The sequence below is a fragment of the Macaca fascicularis genome, chromosome 8 (genome assembly GCF_037993035.2).
Source record: "Macaca fascicularis isolate 582-1 chromosome 8, T2T-MFA8v1.1".
In the NCBI taxonomy this organism is placed as follows: Eukaryota; Metazoa; Chordata; class Mammalia; order Primates; family Cercopithecidae; genus Macaca; species Macaca fascicularis.
Genome location: NC_088382.1, coordinates 132,988,184 through 133,013,984, shown reverse-complemented (window position 1 = coordinate 133,013,984; position 25,801 = coordinate 132,988,184). Strand labels below are relative to the sequence as shown.

Below are 25,801 nucleotides of genomic sequence, written 5' to 3'. Positions count from 1 at the left end.
AGCATGTTGGTAGTTCATCAGTGAGAGAGAAGACTAAGAAACCAGGAAAAAAATTTTATTTGTATGGGAAATGGTACTTTTTTCCCTTAATATTATAATTTTCTCAGAAGTAAGACCGAAGCCTTAGGATATTTCAATTATTTGAACAGTTCTTGGAAGTTTTCTCCTAGAAACAGACCTTCTGATCATGTTTTGGTCATGAAAGGCAGCACCTTTATAAGTGCTGAAGGTTGATTTCTTTTAGGAAAAATAAGAAATGCTCTTTGTGTCCCTAGGTCTTTTCATTTCATTGTAATTCATTGTAAGAATCACAAGTGTACATCTAGATTTCTTATTTCATCATCCTATTTCACATGACCAGGGTCCAAAAGGCTGGAGGATCAGGAAGACAAACTCAGTCTCAGGGCTTCTGAAGATTAATTGCACTTGAAAGGAGGCTGCACATCAGTATTCTCACAGGCCCCTTAGAATATAAAGACCTCTATTTTGGTGGTGAAATGTAATGATCTTCAGAAAAGGAAAGGAAGGTACAGTGTTCCCTAGAATCCCCACCACCACCAGGCACAGGACCGAGGCACTGTTATGGTTACCTGACTCAAGGGGTGGATCTCTGTTTGATCCAGCAGTACTAAGAGTAGCAGCTACTTTGGGATTTTATTTGTCTTTTATTTTTTTAAGAGGAAATCTCGCTCTCTCGCCCAGGCTGGAGTGCAGTGGTGCGATCTTGGCTCACTGCAACCTCCGCCCCCTGGGTTCAAGCAATTCTCCTGCCTCAGCCTCCCTAGTAGCTGGGACTACAGGCGCCTGCCACCACACCCGGCTAATTTTTTTGTATTTTTAGTAGAGACAGGGTTTCACCATGTTGACCAGACTGGTCTCAAATTCCTGACCTCAGGTGATCCACCCACCTGGGCCTCCCAAGTGCTAGGATTGCAGGCGTTAGCTACCGCGCCTGGCCTCTTCTCCCATCTTTAATGAACGTATGTTTCTGGAAGTAACATACTTGTTGGTTGACTAACTCTACAGTTACCACCTACAATGTATGTGGGTTTTTTTGTTGTTGTTTTTATCCCTTTGATGTTCATGAGTTTCCATATTTGGTTCACAGTGTCTAGTCTTCCCCTGTGGAAAAAGCCTCACATCGTTGAGTAGCTCCTTGTTACAGATTTTTTTTTCTCCTCTAATTATTTGGGGTTTTGTTTTTTTTTTTTCCTGACTTTTTTGTTTTTTTGAGACGGAGTCTCGCCTGTTTCCAGGCTGGAGTGCAGTGGCGCAATCTCGGCTCACTGCAACTGCTGTCTCCTGTTTTCAAGTGATTCTCCTGCTGCAGCCTCCCGAGTAGCTGGGATTATGGGCCTATGCCATCATGCCTGGCTAATTATTTTTAAAGGTAATGTTACCTTTGAATAAGGTAACATAATAGCACAATTGCATCACTAGTATTTCAGTATATTCTTCATCTTTTGTCAAAGAATTAGAACTGGCAAGAAGTTGAAGTTCTTGGTTAGATTCAAAGTGCTGGTCCAGTGTCTGTGGGTGTAATAAAATGGAGATTGGGGGATGAGCACATGTGGGCAGATATGTGTGTTTAAAACATTTTTTATTTTTTATTTATTTTATTTTTGGTTTTTGTTTTTCAGATTTAGGAAACATTTTCCTTTCAAAATGGGTTATACTGACTTGCCTCAGCCCCTTCTCCTTTTTTTTAAATTTTTTGTTTCCGTAGGTTTTTGGGGAGCAGGTCGTATTTGGTTACATGAGTAAGTTCTTCAGTAGTGATTTGTGAGATTTTGGTGTACCCATCACCCAAGCAGTATACATTGAATCCAATTTGTTGTCTTTTATCCCTCACTCCCTTCCCACTCTTTCCCCCTGAGTCCCCACAGTTCATTGTGTTATTCTTATGCCTTTGCATCTTCATAGCTTAGCTCCCACTTATTAGTGAGAACACATGGAACATATGATGTTTGATTTTCCATTCCTGAGTTACTTCACTTAGAGTAATAGTCTCCAATCCCATCCAAGTAGCTGCGAATGCCATTAATTCATTCCTTTTTATGGCCGAGTAGTATTCTATTGTGTATATATACCACAACTTCTTTATCCACTTGTTGATTGATGGGGATTTGGGTTGGTTCCACATTTTTGCAATTGCGAGTTGTGCTGCTATAAACATGCATGTGGAAGTATCTTTTTCGAATAATGACTTCTTTTCCTCTGGGTAGATACCCAGTAGTGGGATTGCTTGATCAAATGGTAGTTCTACTTTTAATTCTTTAAGGAATCTCCACACTGTTTTCCATAGTGGTTGTACTAGTTTACTTTCCCACCAGCCATGTAGAAGTGGTCACTGTATACACACCAACATCTATTATTTTTTGATTTTTTGATTATAGCCATATTTGCGGGGGTAAGGTGGTATTGCATTGTGGTTTTGATTTGCATTTCCCTGATCATTAGTGATGCTGAGCATTTTTTCATACGGTTGTTGGCCATTTATGTATCTTCTTTTAAGAATTTTCTGTTCATGTCCATAGCCCACTTTTTGATGGGATTGTTTTTTTCTTGCTAATTTGTTTGAGTTTGTTGTAGATTCTAGATATTAGTCTTTTGCGAGATGTATAGATTATGAAGATTTTCTCCCATACTGTGTGTTGCCATTTTACTCTGCTGATTCTTCCTTTTGCTGTTCAAAAGCTCTTTTTTTTTTTTTTTTTTTTGAGGCGGAGTCTTCACTCTGTCACCCAGGCTGGAGTGCAGTGGCACCATCTCGGCTCACTGCAAGCTCCGCCTCCCGGGTTCGCGCCATTCTCCTGCCTCAGCCTCCGGAGTAGCTGGGACTACAGGCGCCCGCCACCACGCCCGGCTAATTTTTTGTATTTTAGTAGAGACGGGGTTTCACCGTGTTAGCCAGGATGGTCTCGATCTACTGACCTCATGATCCGCCCGCCTCGGCCTCCCAAAGTGCAGGGATTACAGGCGTGAGCCACCGCGCCCGGCCTCAAAAGCTCTTTAGTTTAAGTACGTCCCACCGGTTTATCTTTGCTTTAATTGTTTTTGCTTTTGGGTTCTTGGTCATGAAACCCTTGCCTAAGCCAATATCTAGAAGGGTTTTCCTGATGTTATCTTCTAGAATTTTTATATAGTTTCAGGTCTTAGATTTAAGTCCTCAATCCATCTTGAGTTGATTTTTGTGTAAGGTGAGAGATGAGGAACCAGTTTCATTCTCCTACATGTGGCTTGCCAATTATCCCAGCACCATCTGATGAATAGGGTGTCCTTTCCCCACTTTATGTTTCTGTTTGCTTTGTTGAAGATCAGTTGACTGTAAGTATTTGATTTTATTTCTGAGTTCTCTATTCTGTTCCATTTGTCTATGTGCCTATTTTTATACTAGTACTGTGCTGTTTTGGTGATTATGGCCTTATAGCGTAGTTTGAAATCAGGTAATGTAAAGCTTCCAGATTTGTTCTTTTTGCTTAGACTTGCTTTGGCTACGCGGACTCTTTTTTGTTTCCATATGAATTTTAGGATTGTTTTTTCTAGTTCTGTGGAGAATGATAGCTGGTATTTTGATGGGAGTTATGTTGAATTTGTTGCTTTTGGCAGTGTGGTTGTTTTCACAATATTGATACTACCCATCCATGAGCATGAGATGTGCTTCCATTTGTTTGTGTCATCTGTTATTTCTTTCAGCAGTGTTTTGTAGTTTTCCTTGTAGAGGTCTTTTGCCTCTTTGGTTAGGTATATTCCTAAGTATTTTGTTTTATTTTCAGCTATTGTAAAAAGGGTTGAGTTCTTACTTCACTCTTAGCTTGGCCGCTGTTGGTATATAGTAGAGCTACTACTGATTTGTGTACATTAATTTTGTATCCTGAAACTCTGCTGGATTCTTTTGTCAGTTCTAGGAGTTTTTTGCAGGAGTCTTTAGGGTTTTCTAGGTGTACAGTCATATAATCAGCAAACAGACAGTTTGACTAACTTTTTACTGACTTGGATGCCCTTTTATTTTTTTTCTGTTGTCTGATTGCTGTGGCTAGGACTTCCAGTACTGTGTTGAATAGAAGTGGTGAGAGTGGGCATCCTTGTCTAGTTCTAGTTCTCAGAGGGAATGCTTTTAACCTTTCCCCATTCGGTATTATGTTTCCTGTGGATTTGTCATACATGGCTTTTATTACATCGAAGTATGTTCTTTGTATGCCGACTTTGCAGAGAGCTTTAATCATAAAGGGATGCTGGATTTTGTTGAATGCTTTTTTGCATCTATTGAGATCATGTGATTTTTGTTTTTAATTCTGTTTAAGTGGTGTATCACATTTATTGACTTGAGTATGTTAAATCATCCCTGCATCCCTGGTATGAAACCCCCTTGATCATAGTAGATTATCTTTTCGATATGTTGTTGGATTCGATTAGCTAGTATTTTGTTAAGGATTTTAGCATCTATGTTCACAGGGATGTTGCTCTGTAGTTTTCTTTTTTGGTTATGTCCTTTCCTAATTTTGGTATTAGGGTGATACTGGCTTCATAGAATGATTTGGGGAGGATTCCCTCTTTCTCTACCTTGTGGAATAGCGTTTACAGTGTTTTCAAACTGAAGTAATGACCTTTCTACAGTATAGAGTAATTAATTGCTAAGAACCTGGACCCATGGCTAGGACTGTCTAGGCTTGGAGCTCAGCTCTACTAGTTATTAGTGGCCTTTGGCAAGTTACTTAACTCTGTTTCAGTTTTTTGTTGTTGTTGTTTTTGGTTTGGTTGGTTGGTTTTTTGTTTTTTTTTTTTTTTTTTTTTGAGACGGAGTTTCGCTCTTTTTGCCCAGGCTGGAGTGCATTGGCGCGATCTCAGCTCACTGCAACCTCCGCCTCCCGGGTTCAAGCGATTCTCCTGCCTCAGCCTCTCAAGTAGCTGGTATTACAGGCATGCGCCACCATGCCTGGCTAATTGTTTGTATTTTTAGTAGAGACGGGGTTTCTCCATGTTGGTCAGGCCGGTCTTGAACTCCCTCCCAACCTCAGGTGATCCACCCGCCTCGGCCTCCCAAAGTGCTGGGATTACAGGTGTGAGCCACTGCGCCTGGCCTGTTTCAGTTTTTTTTTGTCTGTAAAGTGAGGATAGTTGAACCTGTCTCAGTATTGTGAGAATTAAGATGAGTTAATACATGTAAAGCATTTAAAATAGTGTCTGCCATACATTAAGTGCTGTATGTATTTGTACTTTGATGTTTAAAAATAATCTCCATTTTGCAAATCAAATGTCAGAAATTTCACGTTGGTCCACAGGTTGTGTTATTGTTTGCTTTTAACTTTGTTGATTGTGAAATAAAAAACTGGAAATCATCAGTATAGTAATGTATAGAATGCAGATATTTTGAATAAACATATAAGTTTGAATTCTGACAACATCAATGACTAATTCTGATATTTTGAGTAAATTATTTAACCTGGAAGCCACACTGGCCCTAACTGTAAATTGAGCCTACTAATAATCCACTTTTCCACAATTTTAATTAAGATTAATACTACATCAAGCACACGGTACAGAAAGCAGTCAGTTAATGTTAGTCTTTTTTATTAATTGGGAGGTTAGTCTGAATTCTGTGACTACACATAAAATTATGTGAATACATTAAAGTCTAATATTCACGGTAATAATGAATAAGTTCGTTTTTCATATAAAATTGCAGACTTGTACTGGATATAATAATTTTAGTTTCAGGCTGATCACAAAGATGGTCTTGGGTGTATTTGGGTAGATGGATGGATGAAAGATTATTTTCTCATTTATTTCTGTGTTTCCACAACCCCTTATCCAAAACCCTTGGAAAACCATTTGTGTTTCAGAATTCAGACTTTTTAGCTGGATTTACAGATAACACACAACCTATGTAGTATGGCAACATTAACATCTCTAGGGTCTCCAAGCCAGCACTGTGTAGTCAAATATATTAATAATTCTGTAGTAAAACATATGAATAATCATAGTAAGTGGGACAAAATATAAACTAAAAATTGCCTTGTACTATGTCAGGTTATGATTTGCTGCAAGGGAATAATGGGATAACTTCAGAGTGTTTTGGATATACGTTTCTGGAACTACATTATGCAGATAATAGATTGTGAACCTTTTATATTTTTGGAAATAACTACTTACCATCATTGCACTCTGACTCAGCAAAGTTCTAGACCCTGAGCAAGTTAATTAAAGTTCTTCCTAGCCAGACTCTTTGTTTTTTCTGTGAGTCTTTTGCAACCATTCAAAGGTAGAAGTGATTAAAAATTTTCTTGTATATTTGTAATACCCAGCTTCTTATTTAGTATTACCATCCAGCCTAAGTATTTGATAGTATGTCTTTCTTTTTTGTGAGAAAACTTATGGGTTGAGTAACTCATCCGCATTTACATGGCTGTTAAGTGACAGTTGTGAATTTACAGTGGATGGTATACTGTTGATAAAAGGCCATCTTATTCTTCACTGTTTCCTAGCATTTAAAAAGTCTTTCTTGATACCCTTTTGTTTACATAAAATCTCATGTCCTTCTTTTAAAATTGTTTGATATTTTAGGCCGGGCATGATGGCTCACACCTGTAATCCCAACACTTTGGGAGGCTGAGGTGGGCGGATCAGAGGGTCAGGAGTTCAAGACTAGCCTGGCCAACATGGTGAAACCCCATCTCTACCAAAAATAAATAAATAAATAAAATACAAAAGTTAGCTGGGCATGGTGGCGCGTGCCTGTGGTCCCAGCTGCTTGGGAGGCTGAGGCAGGAGAATTGCTCAACTGGGACCCAGGAGGCAGAGGTTGCAGTGAGCTGAGATCACGCCACTGCACTCCAGCCTGGGCTACAGAGTAAGACTTCGTCTCAAAAAAGTTATTTGACATTTTAAAGTAGGTGATTTCCTCCCAAATGTGAATATTATATATAGTGTATATTGAAAATAGTTTCAAATTACAGTCCCAAATCCTTTTTTTTTTTTTTTTAATAGAGGCAGGGGCTTACTTTATCACCCAGCAGGCTGCAGTGCAGTGGTCCAATCATGCACTACAGCCTCGTCCTCCCAGGCTCAAGCAAATCTCCCACCTCAGCCTCCTGAGTATCTGGGACAACAGATGTGCACAACCATACCTGTCTAAGCTTTTTGATTTTTAGTAGAGACCAAATCTTGCCAAGTTGCTCAAATGATTTTTAGTTGAGACGAAGTCCCACTGCATTGTTCTCGAACTCCTGTCAAGTGATCCTTCCTACTCGGTCTCCAAAAGTGTTGGGATTACAGGTGTGAGCCAACATGCCCAGCCCAAAATATTCTAATACCCTCTTTATCCCACCTTTCACTTCAAGAATAACTGGTTTGTGTCAAGACTAAGAAGTCACCCTGCCTTCTGTCTTCATGAACATTTGATATTCAGCTCTGCCACAGCCCTCAGTCTTTTTTCCTTTCCTCTCAGTTGTTTGTCTTTTATTCGCTTTGAAAGATTCCGCCAACAAAGTTTATGTCAGTGGGTCAGCAGATAAAATAATTTTATGATAAACCTTTTTGGAGCATTAGATATTTCTGATGCTTTTCTTATGCCTTTTCTTTTTCCTGCCCTCCATTATCATGATTTCAATTTTCTTTTTTACTTTAGGCGAAGGCATGCAATCCACAGTAGTGACTCGACTTCATCTTCTTCCTCTGAGGATGAACAGCACTTTGAGAGGCGGAGGAAAAGGAGTCGTAATAGGGCTATCAATAGGTAAGTGCCATATCAATACCTTTTTAAACCAACAGATACATTTTTTAAAAATTGATAAGAAAACAATAATTTGGATATAAGTATAGACTGGCTGATTAAAAAGTTGCACAACAGGTTAATGTATAAACTAGAATACTGTCTTCTTAGAATTACCTACAATTGAAACAGAATAACAGGTTAGAACATATGACTGATTTCTTGCCAAAATTTTTTTTTTGAGACAAGGCCTGGTTCTGTTGCCCAGGCTGAAGTACAGTGGCACGATCTTGGCTCACTGCAACCACCACCTCCCGGGTTCACACGACTCTCCTGCCTCAGCCTCCTGAGTAGCTGGGACTACAGGTGTGCATCACCACACCCGGCTCATTTTTGTAGTTTTAGTAGAGATGGGGTTTCGCCATGTTGGCCAGGCTGGTCTCGAACTACTGGCCTCAAGTTATCCACCTGCCTCAGCCTCCCAAAGCTTTGAAATTAAGCTGTGAGCCACCATGCCTGGCCCGCTTGCCAAATCATTATATATGGCCCACAGTGGTTCTGGTCAAACAGTGACTTAAGGAAATAACCTTTTCTTTTTCATTTCATGTATTTTTTTTTTTCTTAGAATAATGATAAGTTCTGAGGAACTCTTAAGGAAAATGGAAGGCTTTACTCATTTCATAACTCCTTGTCGTATAAGTTCACATATACTAACCAACTTATTTGATTTTCCCAATAATTGTTTAAGGGAGATAGAGCAAGGATTATTTACATTTTACAGATGTGGTTGAGTAAATGAAAATGCAGTGCTTAGGTGCTTGGATTTTTTTTTTTTTAAATAGAGATAGGTTCTCACTCTGTCACTCAGAGTAGAGTAGAAGTGAGGCTGGTCTCGAACGCCTGACCTCAAGTGACTTGGCTGGGATTACAGGCGTGAGCCACCACACCTGGCCATAACTATTTTTGAATAGTTTTGAAAGTAGTTAGGGAACTTCCAGCCTGTCCAACATGGTGAAACCCCATCTCTACTAAAAATACAAAAATTAGCCGGGTGTTGGTGGTGCGCACCTGTAATCCCAGCTCCTCAGGAGGCTGAGGCAGGAGAATTGCTTGAACCCAGGAGGCAGAGATTGCAGTGAGCCGAGATCACGCCATTGCACTGCAGCCTGGGTGACAGAGTGAGACTCCGTCTCAGAAAAAATGCAAAAGACAAAACAATACAACAAAAAAGGAAGTAGTTAGGGAACTTGCTTGAGAGGATTGATGTTGGATCCAAATGCTGGTAGACTGTGAATATTTTTTCTGAGAGGTATTATAGCAGAGTTGTTATAGGTCTGGAGACAGACCACTTGTGTTTGATTCCTGGCCCTGCCATTTACTAGTTGGGTGATCTTGGACAAATCAGTTAATCTTTCTATGTCTTGGTTTTGTTTTAAAATGGGAAAAATAATAATACCTTTCTCATAAGACTGTTGTGAGGATTTATTGACTTAATCCATGTAAAGCACCTAAAACTAAAACAGTGTCTGGCAAATGGTAAATACCCTGTCTATGTTAGACACCTCCATTAAAATGTAGGTTGGTACTATCTGATTTCACCACCATGAATCACTTTACAGTGCCTGTGGCATCTTGATATTTTTATTTCATCATGTATCTTTAATTTCATAATAAAGCTTCAGATATAAATATTTCTAACACTTAAGTTCTGGACCTATTACAGAAAATTAGGAAATTAAAATACATATCTTAAGATTGCTCCAGTTAAAATTTAGATTTTTTTTTTTAACTTAAATGTTTATATTCAAACATGGAATTTGGGAAGGAGGGTGAGTTGATGGGTTTGTGTGGTTTTAAATAGGTGCCTCCCACTAAATTTCCGAAAAGATGAATTAAAAGGCATGTATAAAGATCGAATGAAAATTGGAGCAAGCCTTGCCGATGTTGATCCAATGCAACTAGATTCTTCAGTGAGTATTCTGTTTTGAAACATATGCTTGATCTATAATGTGCTTTGTTTTAAAGTTAAAAAAAGGAACTGATGATTTTTCTTTTCAGTCAAAACTCTAACCTTTAAAGACGTTTTTTGTTAATCTTAAGGTCACAATTAAGGTATTATTAATTCATTGTGTATGGGTTAGGTATAGTTAAGGTGTGGGGTGACATTTTAATCTGGACTCCAAATCTAAGAATGTAAATGTTCGCTTCCATTACCAGGTACGATTTGATAGTGTTGGTGGCCTGTCTAGTCATATAGCAGCCCTAAAAGAGATGGTGGTGTTTCCATTACTTTATCCAGAAGTCTTTGAAAAATTTAAAATTCAACCCCCAAGGTAATTTAATTATATTTTTAATTTTAGCTGAAAATCTGTGCTACTCTTGCGTCTTATAGTTCTTATACCTTATTAACCCATTTTTAAGGGATAGTTCCCTTTTCCCTTTTCATTATACAACTTTTCTCTCTGAATCACCTTTATAGAAGCAATAATTTAAATAAACTTTTAAAAGTTAATAAACTTCCCCCATCATAAAAGTAATATACCGGGCCGGGCACGGTGACTCTTGCCTTTATCCTAGCACTTTGGGAGGCCAAGGCGGGTGGATTGCCTGAGCTCAGGAGTTTGAGACCAGCCTGGGCAACGTGGTGAAACCCCGTCTCTACTAAAATACAAAAAATTAGCCAGGCCTGGCGCCGTGCACCTGTAGTCCCAGCTACTTGGGAGGCTGAGGCAGAACTGCTTGAACATGGGAGGCGGAAGTTGCAGTGAGCTGAGATTGCGCCACCACACTCCAGCCTGGGTGACAGAGCGAGACACCATCTCCAAAAAAATAAATAAATAAATAAGTAATGTACCATATGTCAATCACAGGTAAACATTGGTAGGTTTTAAATTAAATTTTGTAATTAAAAAAATTAGAAAGTGGCCAGGCACAGTGGCTTACGCCTGTAATCCCAGCACTTTGGGAGGCCGAGGTGGGTGGATTATGAGTTCAGGAGTTCAAGACCAGCCTGGCCAACATGGTGAAACCTCATCTTTACTAAAAATACCCAAAAAATTAGCTGGGCATGGTAGCGGGCACCTGTTGTCCCGCCTATTTGGGAGACTGAGGCAGGAGAATTGCTTGAACCCGGGATGCGGAGGTTGCAGTGAGCCGAGATGGAACCACTGCACTCCAGCCTGGGCAATGCAGCAAGTCTCTGTCTCCAAAAAAAAAAAAAAAAATTAGAAAGTACCAGGCATGGCGGCTCACACCTGTGATTCCAGTGACTTGGGACACTAAAACAGGAAGATTGCTTTAGCTTAGGAGTTTGAGGTTGCAGTGAGCTATGATTATGCCACTGCACTCCAGCCTAGCTGACAGTGAGACCCCCATCTCTAAAAATAACGCGGAAAGTTATTAATATTAAATAACATTTACTTCTTACAGGAAATGTTGGACGTGCCTAGTTAAAGTAATTTAGTAAATTAAAAAGAAATTTCTTGAATTTTCTTTCACATTTCTTCCTTGCAACCTAAGTTTTCCCCCATACAAATTGAATTACATGATTGTGATATGTGATTCCATATGCAAGGTGAGATAATATGATGAACATGATGAATGGTTAAAATGTTTCAAATAGAGTTTTATTTACAGTTTCAATATTAATTTTACAGTATCAGTATTAACTCTCAGGTTTTAAGTTGTGCTTTGTGGCATGAAACTGTACAATAATTCAGTTGTCTTACACATTTAATTTTCTAATTAATCATGAAATTGGTTTCTAATTTTTGTTTTAAAAGTCTGCTTTTTAAATGTAATACTAAAATGTTAACGTATTGTTTTACAGAGGTTGTTTGTTTTATGGGCCACCTGGAACTGGAAAGACTCTGGTTGCCAGAGCACTTGCCAATGAGTGCAGTCAAGGGGATAAAAGAGTAGCATTTTTCATGAGGAAAGGTGCTGATTGTCTAAGTAAATGGGTAGGAGAATCTGAAAGACAGCTACGATTGCTGTTTGATCAGGTACGATATTAAAATTTTATATATCTGGATAGTTCTATAATCTAGGCAGATGTGTGTGAGGATTAGATAACTCTTACATTTAATCAGTGTTCTAAATAAACCCAAAAGAATTAGACTAAATATGTAATCTTTCTAGATTATTTTCTTTTATATGTCGAGATGACACTGACCTACAGTGAACAGTTTTATAGTAAGAAGGGAAAGAAATAATTGGATCTTAGTTCTTTGGAGTCTTAGGTCTCATGCCTAGGAAGAGAGTGGTAATCTCATATTTCGAGATAGTAGTAGTGAATTATGGCTCAGTATGGGAATTGGAGACTAGTTCTGCCCTGGGGCGGCTTTCATTTTCATATCCCGGATTGTATTGACAGTACATTGTGAGATAATACATTCTGATCTCCTGAGGCGTATTGCTGCAAATGCTTTTAAATCTCTTTTTGGAACTCTCCTGAGGTTCTTTTTTAATTTTATGTTTATGGAAATGGATAAAAACTGTGGCATCTTGCTAAATAATGTTTTCCCATCCTGTCATGGAGGAAGACTATGTCACTGTCTTCTATTCTTTGTCTTGTTTCCATAGGTAGTCTTCAGTAGATATTTTTGTGTGTCCAGGAATGATAGCTATATGAAATCTAAGGTATATAACCAGTGGAGTATGTCTTTTGAAGACTTCTAGTCGAAAATGCAATTGAAAATTAAACCATATGTCATTATAATTTAGTTTGAATTCTTAAAACCCAGTTATTGGAACTTACATTTAAATTTATAAATTATAAATAGTTATAAATTATAAATAAATTGAGGCTGAGGCAAGAGAATCACCTGAACCCAGGAGGCAAAGGTTGCAGTGAGCCAAGATCACGCCACTGCACTCCAGCCTGGGTGACAATGTGAGACTCCATCTATTTAAAAAAGAAAAATTATAAATAAATTCTGGTAAGCAAGTTTGAAGAAAAGCTGATTGAAATAGTGTATATTCAGCTTTATAAATTCTGGTAAGCATGTTTGAATGAAAATTGATTAAAATGGTTTATATTAAGTCTACATGTTTGAGGCTGTTTATGCTAACAAATGACCACTCAATCTACTTTCTAGGCCTATCAGATGCGCCCATCAATTATTTTTTTTGATGAAATCGATGGTCTGGCTCCAGTACGGTCAAGCAGGCAAGATCAGATTCATAGGTAAAACTTGCTTGATGGCACTTCAACATTTCATCCTATTTCCTGAGTGGTATTATGTGTGAGAGATAGAATGTTAAATGGTAAAAGAAACTTTATAAGCTAATAGTTCCTTTCTTTGGTAGTAGAACCCTATTATATAGTACAAAAATAAAAAATGTGGACAGGCGCAGTGGCTCATACCTGTAATCCTGGCACTTTGGGAGGCCAAGGTAGGCGGATCACTTGAGGTCAAGAGTTTGAGACCAGCCTGGCGAACATGGTGAAACCCTGTCTCTACTGGAAAAAAAAAAAAATTAGCCAGGTGTGGTGGTGCACACCTATAATCCCAGCTCCTTGGAAGGCTGAGGCAGGAGAATTAGGAGAATCACTTGAACACGGGAGGTGGAGGTTGTAGTGAGCTGAGATTACACCACTGCACTCCAGCCTGGGTGACAGAGTGAGACTCCCTCTCAAAAAAAATAAACCTGCTCCGAGTGTCAGTGCGTTGTAAAGCATGGTTGAAAAGTCTTGGTTACAGAAGATTTAACTCATGATAGAAACAAATGTCGGCAGGTCAGTGATGTTAAGCCAGTAGTAAGAGTAGGGCTATGGTGGGGAATGTGACTGAATGTCCTATCACAGGAGCATATCCAGTTGCTTTTATGTCTGACCTGTTACTGATGTGCAGAAGCTTACCCAGGCGTGAAAAATCGATTTTGTTCCCTCAGATTTTATGTTCAAATTAAGTATCTTAAATTTTGCCAGCTAATTTGGATGCTTTTAAGACATTGCCTGCGCTAAACAAAATCTAACTTAGGGCATTACTACTAGTTTAGGATTCTAATACTAGACCAATCTCCTCATTTTAAAGAGGGGTAAATTGAACCCTCAACCCCGATGATTAGTTGCTTATCCAAGGGAGCACTTTTATCACTTTTACTAGTGCTACTATCCCAACCTGAATCTAAATTGTTTTTAGTCCCAATTTATCTCAGTTTTTTAGAACTTCTTTTTAAATGGTTTCATGAATGACGTGTAATTGCTTAATTAATTTGGAATATCCAAATTAATGATATGTCATTATTAAAAATAATGATATGTCATTAATTTTAATTAATGATACGTCATCCCAAATGGTTTAGCCAGCATCCATTAAGCTTCTAGATCTAGGCCAGGCACGGTGGCTCACACCTGTAATCCCAGCACTTTGGGAGGCCTAGGCAGGCGGATTACAAAGTCAGAAGATTGAGACCATCCTGGCTAACACGGTGAAACCTCGTCTCTACTAAAAAAAAAAAAAATACAAAAAAATTATCCAGGTGTGGTGGCGGGCGCCTGTAGTCCCAGCTACTCAGGAAGCTGAGGCAGGAGAATGGCGTGAACCCAGGAGGCGGAGCTTGCACTGAGCTGAGATCGCGCCACCGCACTCCAGCCTGGGCGACAGAGCGAGACTCCCATCTCAAAAAAAAAAAAAAAGCTTCTAGATCTAGCTACCACTTTCCAGGAAATATGAAAGATAGAGGGACAACTTAAATGACCCTATCAGGAAGCAGTCAGCCCAGTCCGGAATGGGCGAAGGAAATTCTACAAGCCAAATGACCCAGTTTCTTCAACAAATAAATGGCGTGGAAGGAAAAAAATGTAAGAGGCACAGTAGGAACTGTCAAGGAATTGAGTGACAAATAAGTGTAGTGTGTGGTTACATTTTGATTAAATCAAATGTAAACAGGTATTTTGAGACAATCAGGAAAAATTAGGTATTAGATATTAAGGAATTAGTCACTTAGGATGATGACATTGTTGGGTTTGTTGTAAGTCCTTATCTCTTAGAAATACATACATGAAGTACTTACATGAAATATTTATGAATTGAACTGTGTGTCTGAGGTTTTATTTTTCTTTTTAAAAGTGGTCAGGTGAAGACAAAAAAGGCATACTGATAATTGTTGAAGCTTCGTGATGGAAATTTGGAGATCATTTTACTATTCTGTCTTTATAATAAAAAGTTTAAAATGTAATGAAAATTCTGTTATGCTTTATGAATATTCTATTTTATTTTGGTGTTCTTTGATCATGTATATACAATGGAAATTTTATTATTTTTAGATACTGTGTGTCCTACCTGGTGCTACCAGCACTTTTTTTCCTTTTCTTTTCTTTTTTATTTTTTTGAGACAAGGTCTTGCTCTGTCTGTCGCCCAGGCTGGAGTGCAGTGGTGCAATCTTGGCTCACTACGTACAACCTCAGCTTCCCCAGTAGTAGGACTATAGGCCCAGGTCATGTCACCATGCTGGCTTTATTTTTTTTATTTTTATTTTTTTAATAGAGACGGGGTTTCCCTATGTTGCCCAGGCTGGTCTCAAACTCCTGGCCTCAAGCACTCTTCCCACCTCAGCCCCCAAGTTCTGGGGTTACAGGCGTGAGCCACCATGCCTTGCCTTTTTTTTCTTTTTGATGTTGTATATTGTTTGGGAACTCTTAAGTTCCTTTGTGAAATTATGCTTTATGAAATATCTTCTAGGATTCATTTGTGGGGGTCTAACGACCATCTGTTTTCCATTGATTTCAATTTCTTTCTTTTTTTTTTTTTTTTTTTTTTTTTGAGACGGAGTCTCGCTCTTTCGCCCAGACTGGAGTGCAGTGGCCGGATCTCAGCTCACTGCAAGCTCCGCCTCCCGGGTTTACGCTATTCTCCTGCCTCAGCCTCCCGAGTAGCTGGGACTACAGGCGCCAGCCACCTCGCCCGGCTAGTTTTTTGTATTTTTTAGTAGAGACGGGGTTTCACCGTGTTAGCCAGGATGGTCTCTATCTCCTGACCTCGTGATCCCCCCGTCTCGGCCTCCCAAAGTGCTGGGATTACAGGCTTGAGCCACCGCGCCCGGCCCCATTGATTTCAATTTCTATGTGCCATTTGGTATGTTATTTTATAGATTTTTTTAATCCATTGGATATAGTGAGATGCCCTGAGAAAATTTATTCACGTGTAATACATTAAATCTTACCAAAAGAAGAAATATTACTGAATGATATAGACTGTGTTCATAGTATTAATCTCTTCTCTCTTATTTTTAAAATTTAGTTCTATTGTTTCCACCCTGCTAGCTCTTATGGATGGATTGGACAGCAGAGGGGAAATTGTGGTCATTGGTGCTACCAACAGACTAGATTCTATAGACCCTGCTTTACGAAGGCCTGGTCGCTTTGACAGAGAATTCCTTTTTAGCCTACCTGATAAAGAGGTAAGAATTTAATGTCACTCAAATTTTGACAAAATATATTGCTGTTTATTAATCATAAGTCTTGGTGTAGTAAAAATTTGGAGATTCTTGAGTTTTGTATCCTGGTCTTGTCTAGTGATAGCTGTTAGTGAACAACTCAAATGCGGACAAATTTTTATTCTTTTCTTTAAATATAATAATGCCTTCCCAAAATTACTCTTAAAATTCTTTCAATTTGAGTGTAGCCTTTGGATGTTCTAAGTGTTGCTTCAGAACATGTGGCTTAATGAGTAATTAATCCTTAGCCAGTTTGTTAGCCTTGGCTTTTTCATGAATATCATATAATCCTACCAAGTTTTTTTAAGTCTACTTAATCTTCTGGGAACCAAAGAGGAAAATATATGAAGAGCTGTCTGTACTCTTAAAAACAGCTCTTAACATGCACCAGAATGAATAGCTACTTTAGTAGTTACTTATTTTCTCTTACTTATATTTATGACCAGTATAACTTTAGTGCTATAAATGCAAATATGTTTAATAATGAGACAAGTCCATTAAACTCTAAAAAGTACATCCTTTTTCTTATTTTCACTTTCATATTTTGCTTATATTGAGTTTTTTGTTTGTTTGTTTGAGATGAAGTCTTGCTGTCACCCAGGCTGGGGTGCAGTGGTACAATCTCAACTCACTGCAACTTCCGCCCCCAGGATTCAAGCAGTTCTCATGCCTCAGACTCCCGAGTAGCTGGGATTACAGGCACATGCTACCACGCCCAGCTAATCTTTGTATTTTTAGCAGAGAGTAGTTTTCACCATGTTGGCCAGACTGGTCTTGAACTTCTGACCTCAAGTGATCCACCTGCCTCGACCTCCCAAAGTTACAGGTGTGAGCCACTGCACCCGGCCAATATTAAGTACTGATCACTTTAAAATTTTAGGTAATCAAAAGTATTTTTAGTTGAAATTAATCTGAATAGCATTTATTATTATAGTTGTAAAAAATTAAATTGTTTTTATTCATAGGCTCGAAAAGAGATTCTAAAGATTCACACCAGGGATTGGAATCCCAAACCACTGGACACATTTTTAGAAGAGCTAGCAGAAAACTGTGTTGGTAAACATTGTTTTAAGCAATTAAAATAAATACTACATTTATTTGAAATATGAAACAAGTTGTATTTGGTTGGTGCAAAAGTAATTGTGGTTCTTGCCTATAAAAGTAATGGCAAAAACCACAATTTCTTTTGCACCAAACTAATAAAGAAATACAAGGTTATATTTGTTTCTTATCTCTTATTTGTGGCATTTTCTTCTCACGAAGTCTTGGTATTAAATAGAGATATTTGACAAATTGGCCGTAAGAGGCAGAGTAAATAATAATATAATTGTATAAAATACAATATATTATATCATAATAATATAATAGCTATTCTTTACTGACTATGTTTTAGTCATCCTTTTAAGCATTCTATAAATATTATTTCATGTAATTTTCACATCATTCCTATGATGTAGGTAGCAGTATCTCTACAGATAAAGAAATGGCTGGAGAGCATTATGTGAATTTTCTAAGGTCAAACAGCTAGTAAATTACAAACTGGAATTTGAATCTAGTCTGTGTGATTTTAAAACTCTTGCTTTTGACCTCTGTGCTATACTTAGTGCTTGTGTATTGCACTCGTAAAAGTTGATTGATTGTTGTTGGCTATTACTACCTGATAAGTTTACTGGGTAAAAGAGATTTTGGTTTTACTACTTTTAAATATTTGCTAACTATATTGCGAGGCTGATTTTTAATTTTCTTTTAACCATGGTCATGCTAATAGAGTTTTGTGTTTCTTTGTTTGGTCGGCTGGTTCTTTTCTTCCCCTGGTTGCTTTGGATAGGATACTGTGGAGCAGATATTAAATCAATATGTGCTGAAGCTGCTTTATGTGCTCTACGACGACGCTACCCACAGATCTATACCACTAGTGAGAAACTACAGTTGGATCTCTCTTCAATTAATATCTCAGCTAAGGATTTCGAGGTAGCTATGCAAAAGATGATACCAGCGTCCCAAAGAGCTGTGACATCACCTGGGCAGGCACTGTCCACCATTGTGAAACCACTCCTGCAAAGCACTGTTGACAAGATCTTAGAAGCCCTGCAGAGAGTATTTCCACATGCAGAATTCAGAACAAATAAAACATTAGACTCAGGTATAAAACTTGATTGACCATTTAAAGTTAGTTTTTATAATCAGTAAAGTGAAATGTTTCATACATACCAGAAATATTTATTTGTAAAAGAATCTCTTGAGAAAAATTTGGTAAGGCTTTACCTGGGATATTTGAAGGAAATTTACCCATGGATTGCCCTTAACTTAATTTGCTGTAAGTTTGGGGTGCATTTTTACATTTACTTATTAATTCATATCTACAGAAATACTTTTGATTCTTTGAAAAAAATTAATTGAAGTATGCTAACTTGGTAACTGAAGCATTAAAGATTTGCTTTGCAATCCAGAAGTTACTAATGTGCAATTTTTTGGTTTTATAGATATTTCTTGTCCTCTGCTAGAAAGTGACTTGGCTTACAGTGATGATGATGTTCCATCAGTTTATGACAATGGACTTTCTCAGAAATCTTCTCATAAGGCAAAAGACAATTTTAATTTTCTTCATTTGAATAGGTATATTTTTCTTGCAAATCAATGTTTTGCGTGTGTAAATTTTCTAAAAATAGATGTGGTTGAAAAAGTAAAAAATGCTAACCAATCTGCTTTTTATTTAAATTAAACTACCAGAAATTTTTTGTTGTTATAGGTGTCACAATAGTAGAAATTACAGTCTATAAAAATATTCCTAAAAAGCTTTGGGTATCAGTTGTTTCCAGAAACTATGTGAACCATGTTATGATTGGTTGGCCTTATTGGCAAGACATTTTACTTATGAAAGTTTATAATTGACAATTTAGGGGGAAATTTTAAACTGTTTTTTCTAAAATATAGCTTATTAATGATTTCTCTTTCAGAAATGCTTGTTACCAACCTATGTCTTTTCGACCAAGAATACTGATAGTAGGAGAACCAGGATTTGGGCAAGGTTCTCACTTGGCACCAGCTGTCATTCATGCTTTGGAAAAATTTACTGTATATACATTAGACATTCCTGTTCTTTTTGGAGTTAGTGCTACATCCCCTGAAGAAACATGTGCCCAGGTAATTTGTTGGTGCTCAACTATAAGACAAAACAGCCTTTTGGAGATAAAAGCTAAAATTGCCTCATTTTTTTGCATTGTGTTTTTTTTGTCTTTCTGATTTGTAACTTCAGGTTTACAAAACAGAATTATGCATGATTGCTTAATCATTAAAGAGAATAACTTTAAATCCCACATTCACCCTTAATATCTTTGTGACCTTAGTAAAGTTGTTAGATCTCTCTCATTTTCCCCATTTGGAAAATGGAGATAATAATACTTACCTCATATGGCTGTTGTGAGAATTAAATGAGTAGAGTGCTTAAAATGGTGACTGCTCCTTAGTAAGTACTCAGATATTCTGCTTTTCGTGTTTTTGGTATTTGTATATTAACTTTTGTTTGTTTTTGGTTTTGGTGTTTTTGAGACGGAGTCTCTCTCTGTCACCAGGCTGGAGTGCAGTGGCACAATCTCAGCTCCCTGAAACCTCCGCCTCCAGGATTCAAGCAATTCTCCCGCCTTAGCCTCCTGAGTAGCTGGGACTACAGGCGCATGCCGCCACATCCAGCAAATTTATTTTTATTTTATTTTATTTATTTATTTGTATGTATTTTAATAGAGATGGAGTTTCACCATGTTGCCCAGGATGGTCTCGAACTCCTGGGCTCAGGCAGGCAGTCCACCCTCCTCGGCCTCCCAAAGTGCGTGGATTATAGGCATGAGCCACCGCGCCTGGCTATGTTAACATTTTTTAAATATAAAAATATGTTATATTTGTAGTTTTGTTTACTTTTGATTACGACAGAAAAATCTAGATTTCTCCAACTATTTTCTAGTTGCTTGAAGAAATTATCTTTTCAAAAAAATGAAACTTTTAAACAGCATTTAAAAATAAGGTTGTGGGATTTTGGAGGAGCATTTTAAAAACTTGAGGACTTTATATGTTATTTCTGGGAGGTTAAACATTGTTTCAGACTAATAGAACTAGCATTATTAACATGTTGACTCTAACTGAATTTGTTTTGTTCTCGCTCTACTAGGTGATTCGCGAAGCTAAGAGAACAGCACCAAGTATAGTGTATGTTCCTCATATCCACTTGTGGTGGGAAATAGTTGGACCAACACTTAAAGCCACATTTACCACATTATTACAGAATATTCCTTCATTTGCTCCAGTTTTACTACTTGCAACTTCTGACAAACCCCATTCTGCTTTGCCAGAAGAGGTAATTTATGTGGGGGAGAGTCATTATACTTTTAAGAAGAGAGTTGTTTGTACCAAAATAATCATAACTTACTGAAAAAATTCAAATGCTATAGAAGTGAATAAAAGGATAAGTTTTCTTGCTAAAGATACCATTGTTAACTATTTGGTATATGTGCTCATTGGGTAAGATGGTGTATGTATATGTGTATGTATATATTAAGGATACATAAATTTTTTCTCTTAAAAAATAGGATAATATGTCGGGCGCGGTGGCTCACACCTGTAATCCCAGCACTTTGGGATGCCGAGGCGGGTGGATCATGAGGTCAGGAGATCGAGACCATCCTGGCTAACACTGTGAAACCCTGTCTTTACTAAAAATACAAAAAAATTAGCCGGGCGTGGTGGTGAGTGCCTGTAGTCCCAGCTACTCCAGAGGCTGAGGCAGGAGAATGGCGTGAACCTGGGAGGCGGAGCTTGCAGTGAGCCGAGTGAGCCACTGCACTCCAGCCTGGGCGACAGAGTGAGACTCTGTCTCAAAAAAAAAAAAAAAAAAAAACAGTTTTTAAAAAATGGGATTATATGATACTATTCTGCAATTTGCTTTATTCAATAAATGTGTCTCATGTATTTGTTAGTGCTAAAGTCTCTTTAAGAGCTGCATGGCTTTTCCACTTTTGATGTAGTATAATTTATTTATCCAAAGCCCTGTTGATAGGTTTTTTGGTTGTTTTCCAGATTTTTTTCTACTGAACTGTTATAGTGAGCATCCTTGTATTTTAGTTTGTATGAACACTAGTATGTGGATTTTTCTAGCATTGATTCCTAGAAGTGGAATAGCTGTAGCTGAGTATTTTACATTTACAAGTTTTAACAATACTAAATTACTCATTCAAGTTTGTGCCCATTTAGACAACTGCCAATAGTGAACAAAAGGCCATGCTGCTTCTGACTGGAATACTCTTACGTATTTGCCTGGCATCATTTTTTATTTTTCTCAAATCTCTGCTCAGATATCATCTCAGGGAGGCCTTCTGTGATCAGAATTTCTCAATAATAGCAATAGCTCTTCTACCCATCATACTCTTTTCCCTTTTCCTACTTTATTTGTATTGCCTCCTGCCATTAAATATTAATTTGCTTGACTCTGTTTCCCCATCAGAAAGTAAAGTACCTGAAATTAGGGACTATTTTTTGTTACCTTTGTATCCATAGAGCACATAACAAGCATATTGTAGGCTTCTGTGTATTTTAATGAATTAGTTAAATGTTTTTTTCCACACCTTTGACAAAATTGGTTTACATTTTTTAGTACACTAGTAGGAAGATAAGCTCAAATACTTATTAAAGAAATATTTATTGAGTGCTTATTTTCTCCCAAGCATGGTTCCAGGCACTGGAGATATAACAGTGACTAAGATAGACAAAAATGTATATCCTTACACATATAGGGCTAACATTTTAGTTGAGTGGGGGAGAGAAGTTTTAAAAAATTTATAGCCGGGCGCAGTGGCTCAAGCCTGTAATCCCAGCACTTTGGGAGGCCGAGACGGGTGGATCACGAGGTCAGGAGATCGAGACCATCCTGGCTAACACGGTGAAACCCCGTCTCTACTAAAAAAAAAATACAAAAAACTAGCCAGGCGAGGTGGCGGGCGCCTGTAGTCCCAGCTACTTGGGAGGCTGAGGCAGGAGAATGGCGTAAACCTGGAGGCGGAGCTTGCAGTGAGCTGAGATCCGGCCACTGCACTCCAGCCTGGGCGACAGAGCAAGACTCCGTCTCAAAAAAAAAAAAAATTTATAATACTAACTATTGTTGTGGAGAAAGATTTAGCTAAGGAGTACCAAAAGAGTATGGGTAGGTTGCAGTGTTAAATAGACTAGATAAGGCCTCAGCAAGAAGTTGATATTTGGCCGGGTGTGGTGGTTCACTCCTGCAGTCCTAGCACTTTGGGAGGCCAAGGTGGGCGGATCACCTGAGATCAGGAATTCAAGCCCAGCCTGGCCAACATGGTGAAACCCTGTCTCTACAAAATATTAGCGGGACGTGGTAATGTGTGTCCGTAATCCCAGCTACTCGGGAGGCTGAGGTGGGAGAATTGCTTGAACCCAGGAGGTGGAGTTTGCAGTGAACCAAGATCCCACCATTGCACTCCAGCCGGGGCGACAAAGCAAAACTCCATCTCAAAAAAAGAAAAAAAGATGATGATATTTGAGGAAAGACGTGGAAAAGGTAAGGTTGTGAACTATTGGAATAGCTGAGGGACAAAAGGTCCTAGCGGAGGAAAAAGCAAATGCAGAGGCTCTGAGGCAGATCTGTGTCTGGCAGCTTGGAAAAATAGCAAGAAGGGCAATGTAGGAGGAAAGGAGGCCAAGGTTATCAAGGGACCAGATTATGTCCCCAGTGACTCTGTATAATAATAATTGATTACAAAACCTGCAAGTTAAATAAGCTAGGAAATGAATATTAAGTATATATTATAAACTCTTTGAGTGGGGGAGGTCCTTAAAGGTTTCCAGTTTACTTAATTATCTAGTTTCATACTGTATCGCCTTTATGTGGATATCTTACCTATGTTGAAACACTTTCTACACAGTTCTTTTTGTTACCTCTGACTCCTAAAAATCCAGCTTGTTGAGGGAGGCTTTCATTTCTTTTTCTTTTTTTTTAAACCATAAAGGGGTCATGCTAACCTTCTGTATTGTTCTAATTTTAGTATATGTGCTGCTGAAGCGAGCACAAATCTTCCACTTCTTAATATCCATTCATTTCCCAGATTGCATATAGAACTTGACTAATACATCTTCATCATGACAAGTCTTTGTATATTTGAATACTCTTTTCTGTCTTGCTAACCCAGGCCTTTTTCACATTAAACAGGATATGGTATATTCATTAGGGCTATTAATAAAGTAGAAGTTTATTTCTTACTCACTTTAACAATACTAGGCAGGTTGATTACATTGGCAAGTTTGTCTTCTGCTGTGCAGTCATTCAAACACTCAGGCTGAAAGATATTTAATTTTATTTACTTGTTTGTTTATTTATTTTTGGAGATGGAGTCGCACTCTGTTGCCTAGACTGACAGTGCAGGGGCACTATCTTGGCTCACTGCAGCCTCAGCCTCCTGGGTTTAAGCAATTCTCCTGCCTCAGCCTCCCAAGTAGCTGGGATTACAGGTGTCCGCCACTATGCCCAGCTAATTTTGTATTTGTAGTAGAGATGGGGTTTCACCATGTTGGCCAGGCTGATCTTGAACTCCTGACTTCAGGTGATCCACTTGCCTTGTCCTCCCAAAGTGCTGGGATTACAGGCATGAGCCACCTTGCCTGGCCTGTTTTCTTATTTTCATCATGTAGCCTTCCAGGTCGCTTTCAGTCCAGTCAACTGAAAGGACAGGCTCTTGCTTGTGCCTGACTTAGAAGTGATGTAAATCACTTCCTTTCATATTCCACTGGCTAAAGCTCAGTCACATAGCCATACTTCATTGCAAGCACGGCTAGGAAATCTGACCTAGCTGTGTGCCCAAAGAACAAGAATACAGATTGTGGTAATAGTAGTAGACTTTGTTACACAGCACACCAGGTTGTAGTTTCTTCAAAATTCTAGTCACTCTCCTGAATGTCTTTCTTTTTTTCTAGTTCTTTTGGAAGTCCAGAGCCAGAATGAATGAAGTACTCTAGCAGTGTTCTGATTAACACAGTGGAAAGAAAGATTGTTAGCCATAGTATTACTGGCTGCTGCTTCTATCAACTGAAACTATTAATCATTTTGAGATTTGAAATAAAGATAATGGCTTTATGCTCTGGGTAACAAGACAGACAGACTAGGTGAACTTTGTATGGATGTGGGGAGGTTGAAAAAAGTAATCAGTTTAATCTGGGGAAACTTTATTGAGAATGTGGAAATTCTATACCAAAATTATTTTCTTAAAAGATAGCTTCTCTTACTTTTTTTGTTAGGATAATGTTTTCTAAGTCTATAATTGCAAATTGGGTAAAATATTTTAATACCACATTCTATAAGTAGGGGAGAATGGGCCTGGGACTAGGAATTGCCTATTTTTAGAAAATGAATAGTCCATAAGCATGCAAATAAGCAAGTTTTCAGTGATTTAGTGATACCATTGATATAACATTAGACTATACTATATGAGAAATACTGTGTAGTCCATTATTAGCCACATTAAAATTTGTCCATCTCAAAACTGCAGTCAGAAAACGACTGTCTATATGCATGAGCACAAGTGGACCCACTCAGGCCAGTATGGAAAGATGAGAAAGAATGCTGTTAGTGGATTTGGAGTTTTCATGAATCCATGAAACGCAAAGTAGTGAGGATTACATTGATGAAGATGACCACAATTCACAGCATATGCATGAAAGAACTACTTTGAAAGGCAAGAGCGATTTCTAGCTGAGGATCGGTTCTATGAAGGAGTTGAAAGAACCTTTGAGCCGGGCGTGGTGGCTCACACCTCTAATCCCAGCACTTTGGGAGGCCGAGGCGGGCAGATCACTTGAGGTCAGGAGTTTGAGACCAGCCTGGCTAACATGGAGAAACCCCATCTCTACTAAAAATATGAAAATTAGCCAGGCATAGTGGCGCACACCTGTAGTCCCAGCTATTTGGGAAGCTGAGGTATGAGAATCGCTTGAACCCGGGAGGCAGAAGTTGCAGTGAGCCAAGATCATGCCACTGCACTCCAGCCTGGGTGACAGAGCAAGACCCTGTCTCTCAACAAAACAAAACAAAAACAGCATTTGGACAACCCTGGGGTAATTGACTTTCTTCACTTCTAGTCCCTATACCAAGCAGCAGTCAGCAGGGTTGTTTGTCCTCAGCTAGGGCAGTGTGGTTGTGCCCCAGGACTAATTTAACAGGCTTATATATGGCTGCTGATATCAGGAGAAATGGGGAGCCCCTGTGCCCACAAGACAAATTGTAGGCACATTTCTGCTTCCATTATAGACTAGCTTTCATAGTCACTGGAGGGAGAAGCTAGAATAAACAGAAATAGCACCTATGGGCAAACAGATTTAAAAGGCAAACACGTAGTTATAAATAAACATTTGAGGAAGGACAACCTCATGAATAATATCCATGTATCACCAACACAAACTGTGACAAAGAACCGATTGGAGACATTATAAATGAAACAACCTGTGTAAAAAGGAAATAAAATTTTTTATAGGCTGAGAAGGGAGCAGACCCAGATGAAGGGCAAATTAGCAAAGTGGAAGATCGTAAGACCAGTAATTCTTAAGTATGTGATACAAAAGTACAAAGACTTGAAAAGTATGAGGAAAAAATTAAA

At 38.4% G+C, this 25,801-nt stretch overlaps 1 protein-coding gene across 2 annotated transcripts in view; it reads left to right on the top strand.

The window, feature by feature from the left end:
• ATAD2 (ATPase family AAA domain containing 2) overlaps positions 1-25,801 on the top strand; it is a 97,917-nt gene that overhangs the window by 48,188 nt on the left and 23,928 nt on the right. For both annotated transcript variants that reach the window (XM_005564026.5, XM_073999403.1), the window contains 11 exons: positions 7,628-7,735; positions 9,573-9,681; positions 9,929-10,044; positions 11,541-11,715; positions 12,811-12,899; positions 15,959-16,118; positions 17,120-17,210; positions 17,983-18,297; positions 18,638-18,770; positions 19,112-19,298; positions 20,317-20,502. In XM_005564026.5, coding sequence (XP_005564083.3) covers positions 7,628-7,735; positions 9,573-9,681; positions 9,929-10,044; positions 11,541-11,715; positions 12,811-12,899; positions 15,959-16,118; positions 17,120-17,210; positions 17,983-18,297; positions 18,638-18,770; positions 19,112-19,298; positions 20,317-20,502 — 1,669 coding nt within the window. The remainder of the gene's footprint in view (positions 1-7,627; positions 7,736-9,572; positions 9,682-9,928; positions 10,045-11,540; positions 11,716-12,810; positions 12,900-15,958; positions 16,119-17,119; positions 17,211-17,982; positions 18,298-18,637; positions 18,771-19,111; positions 19,299-20,316; positions 20,503-25,801) is intronic.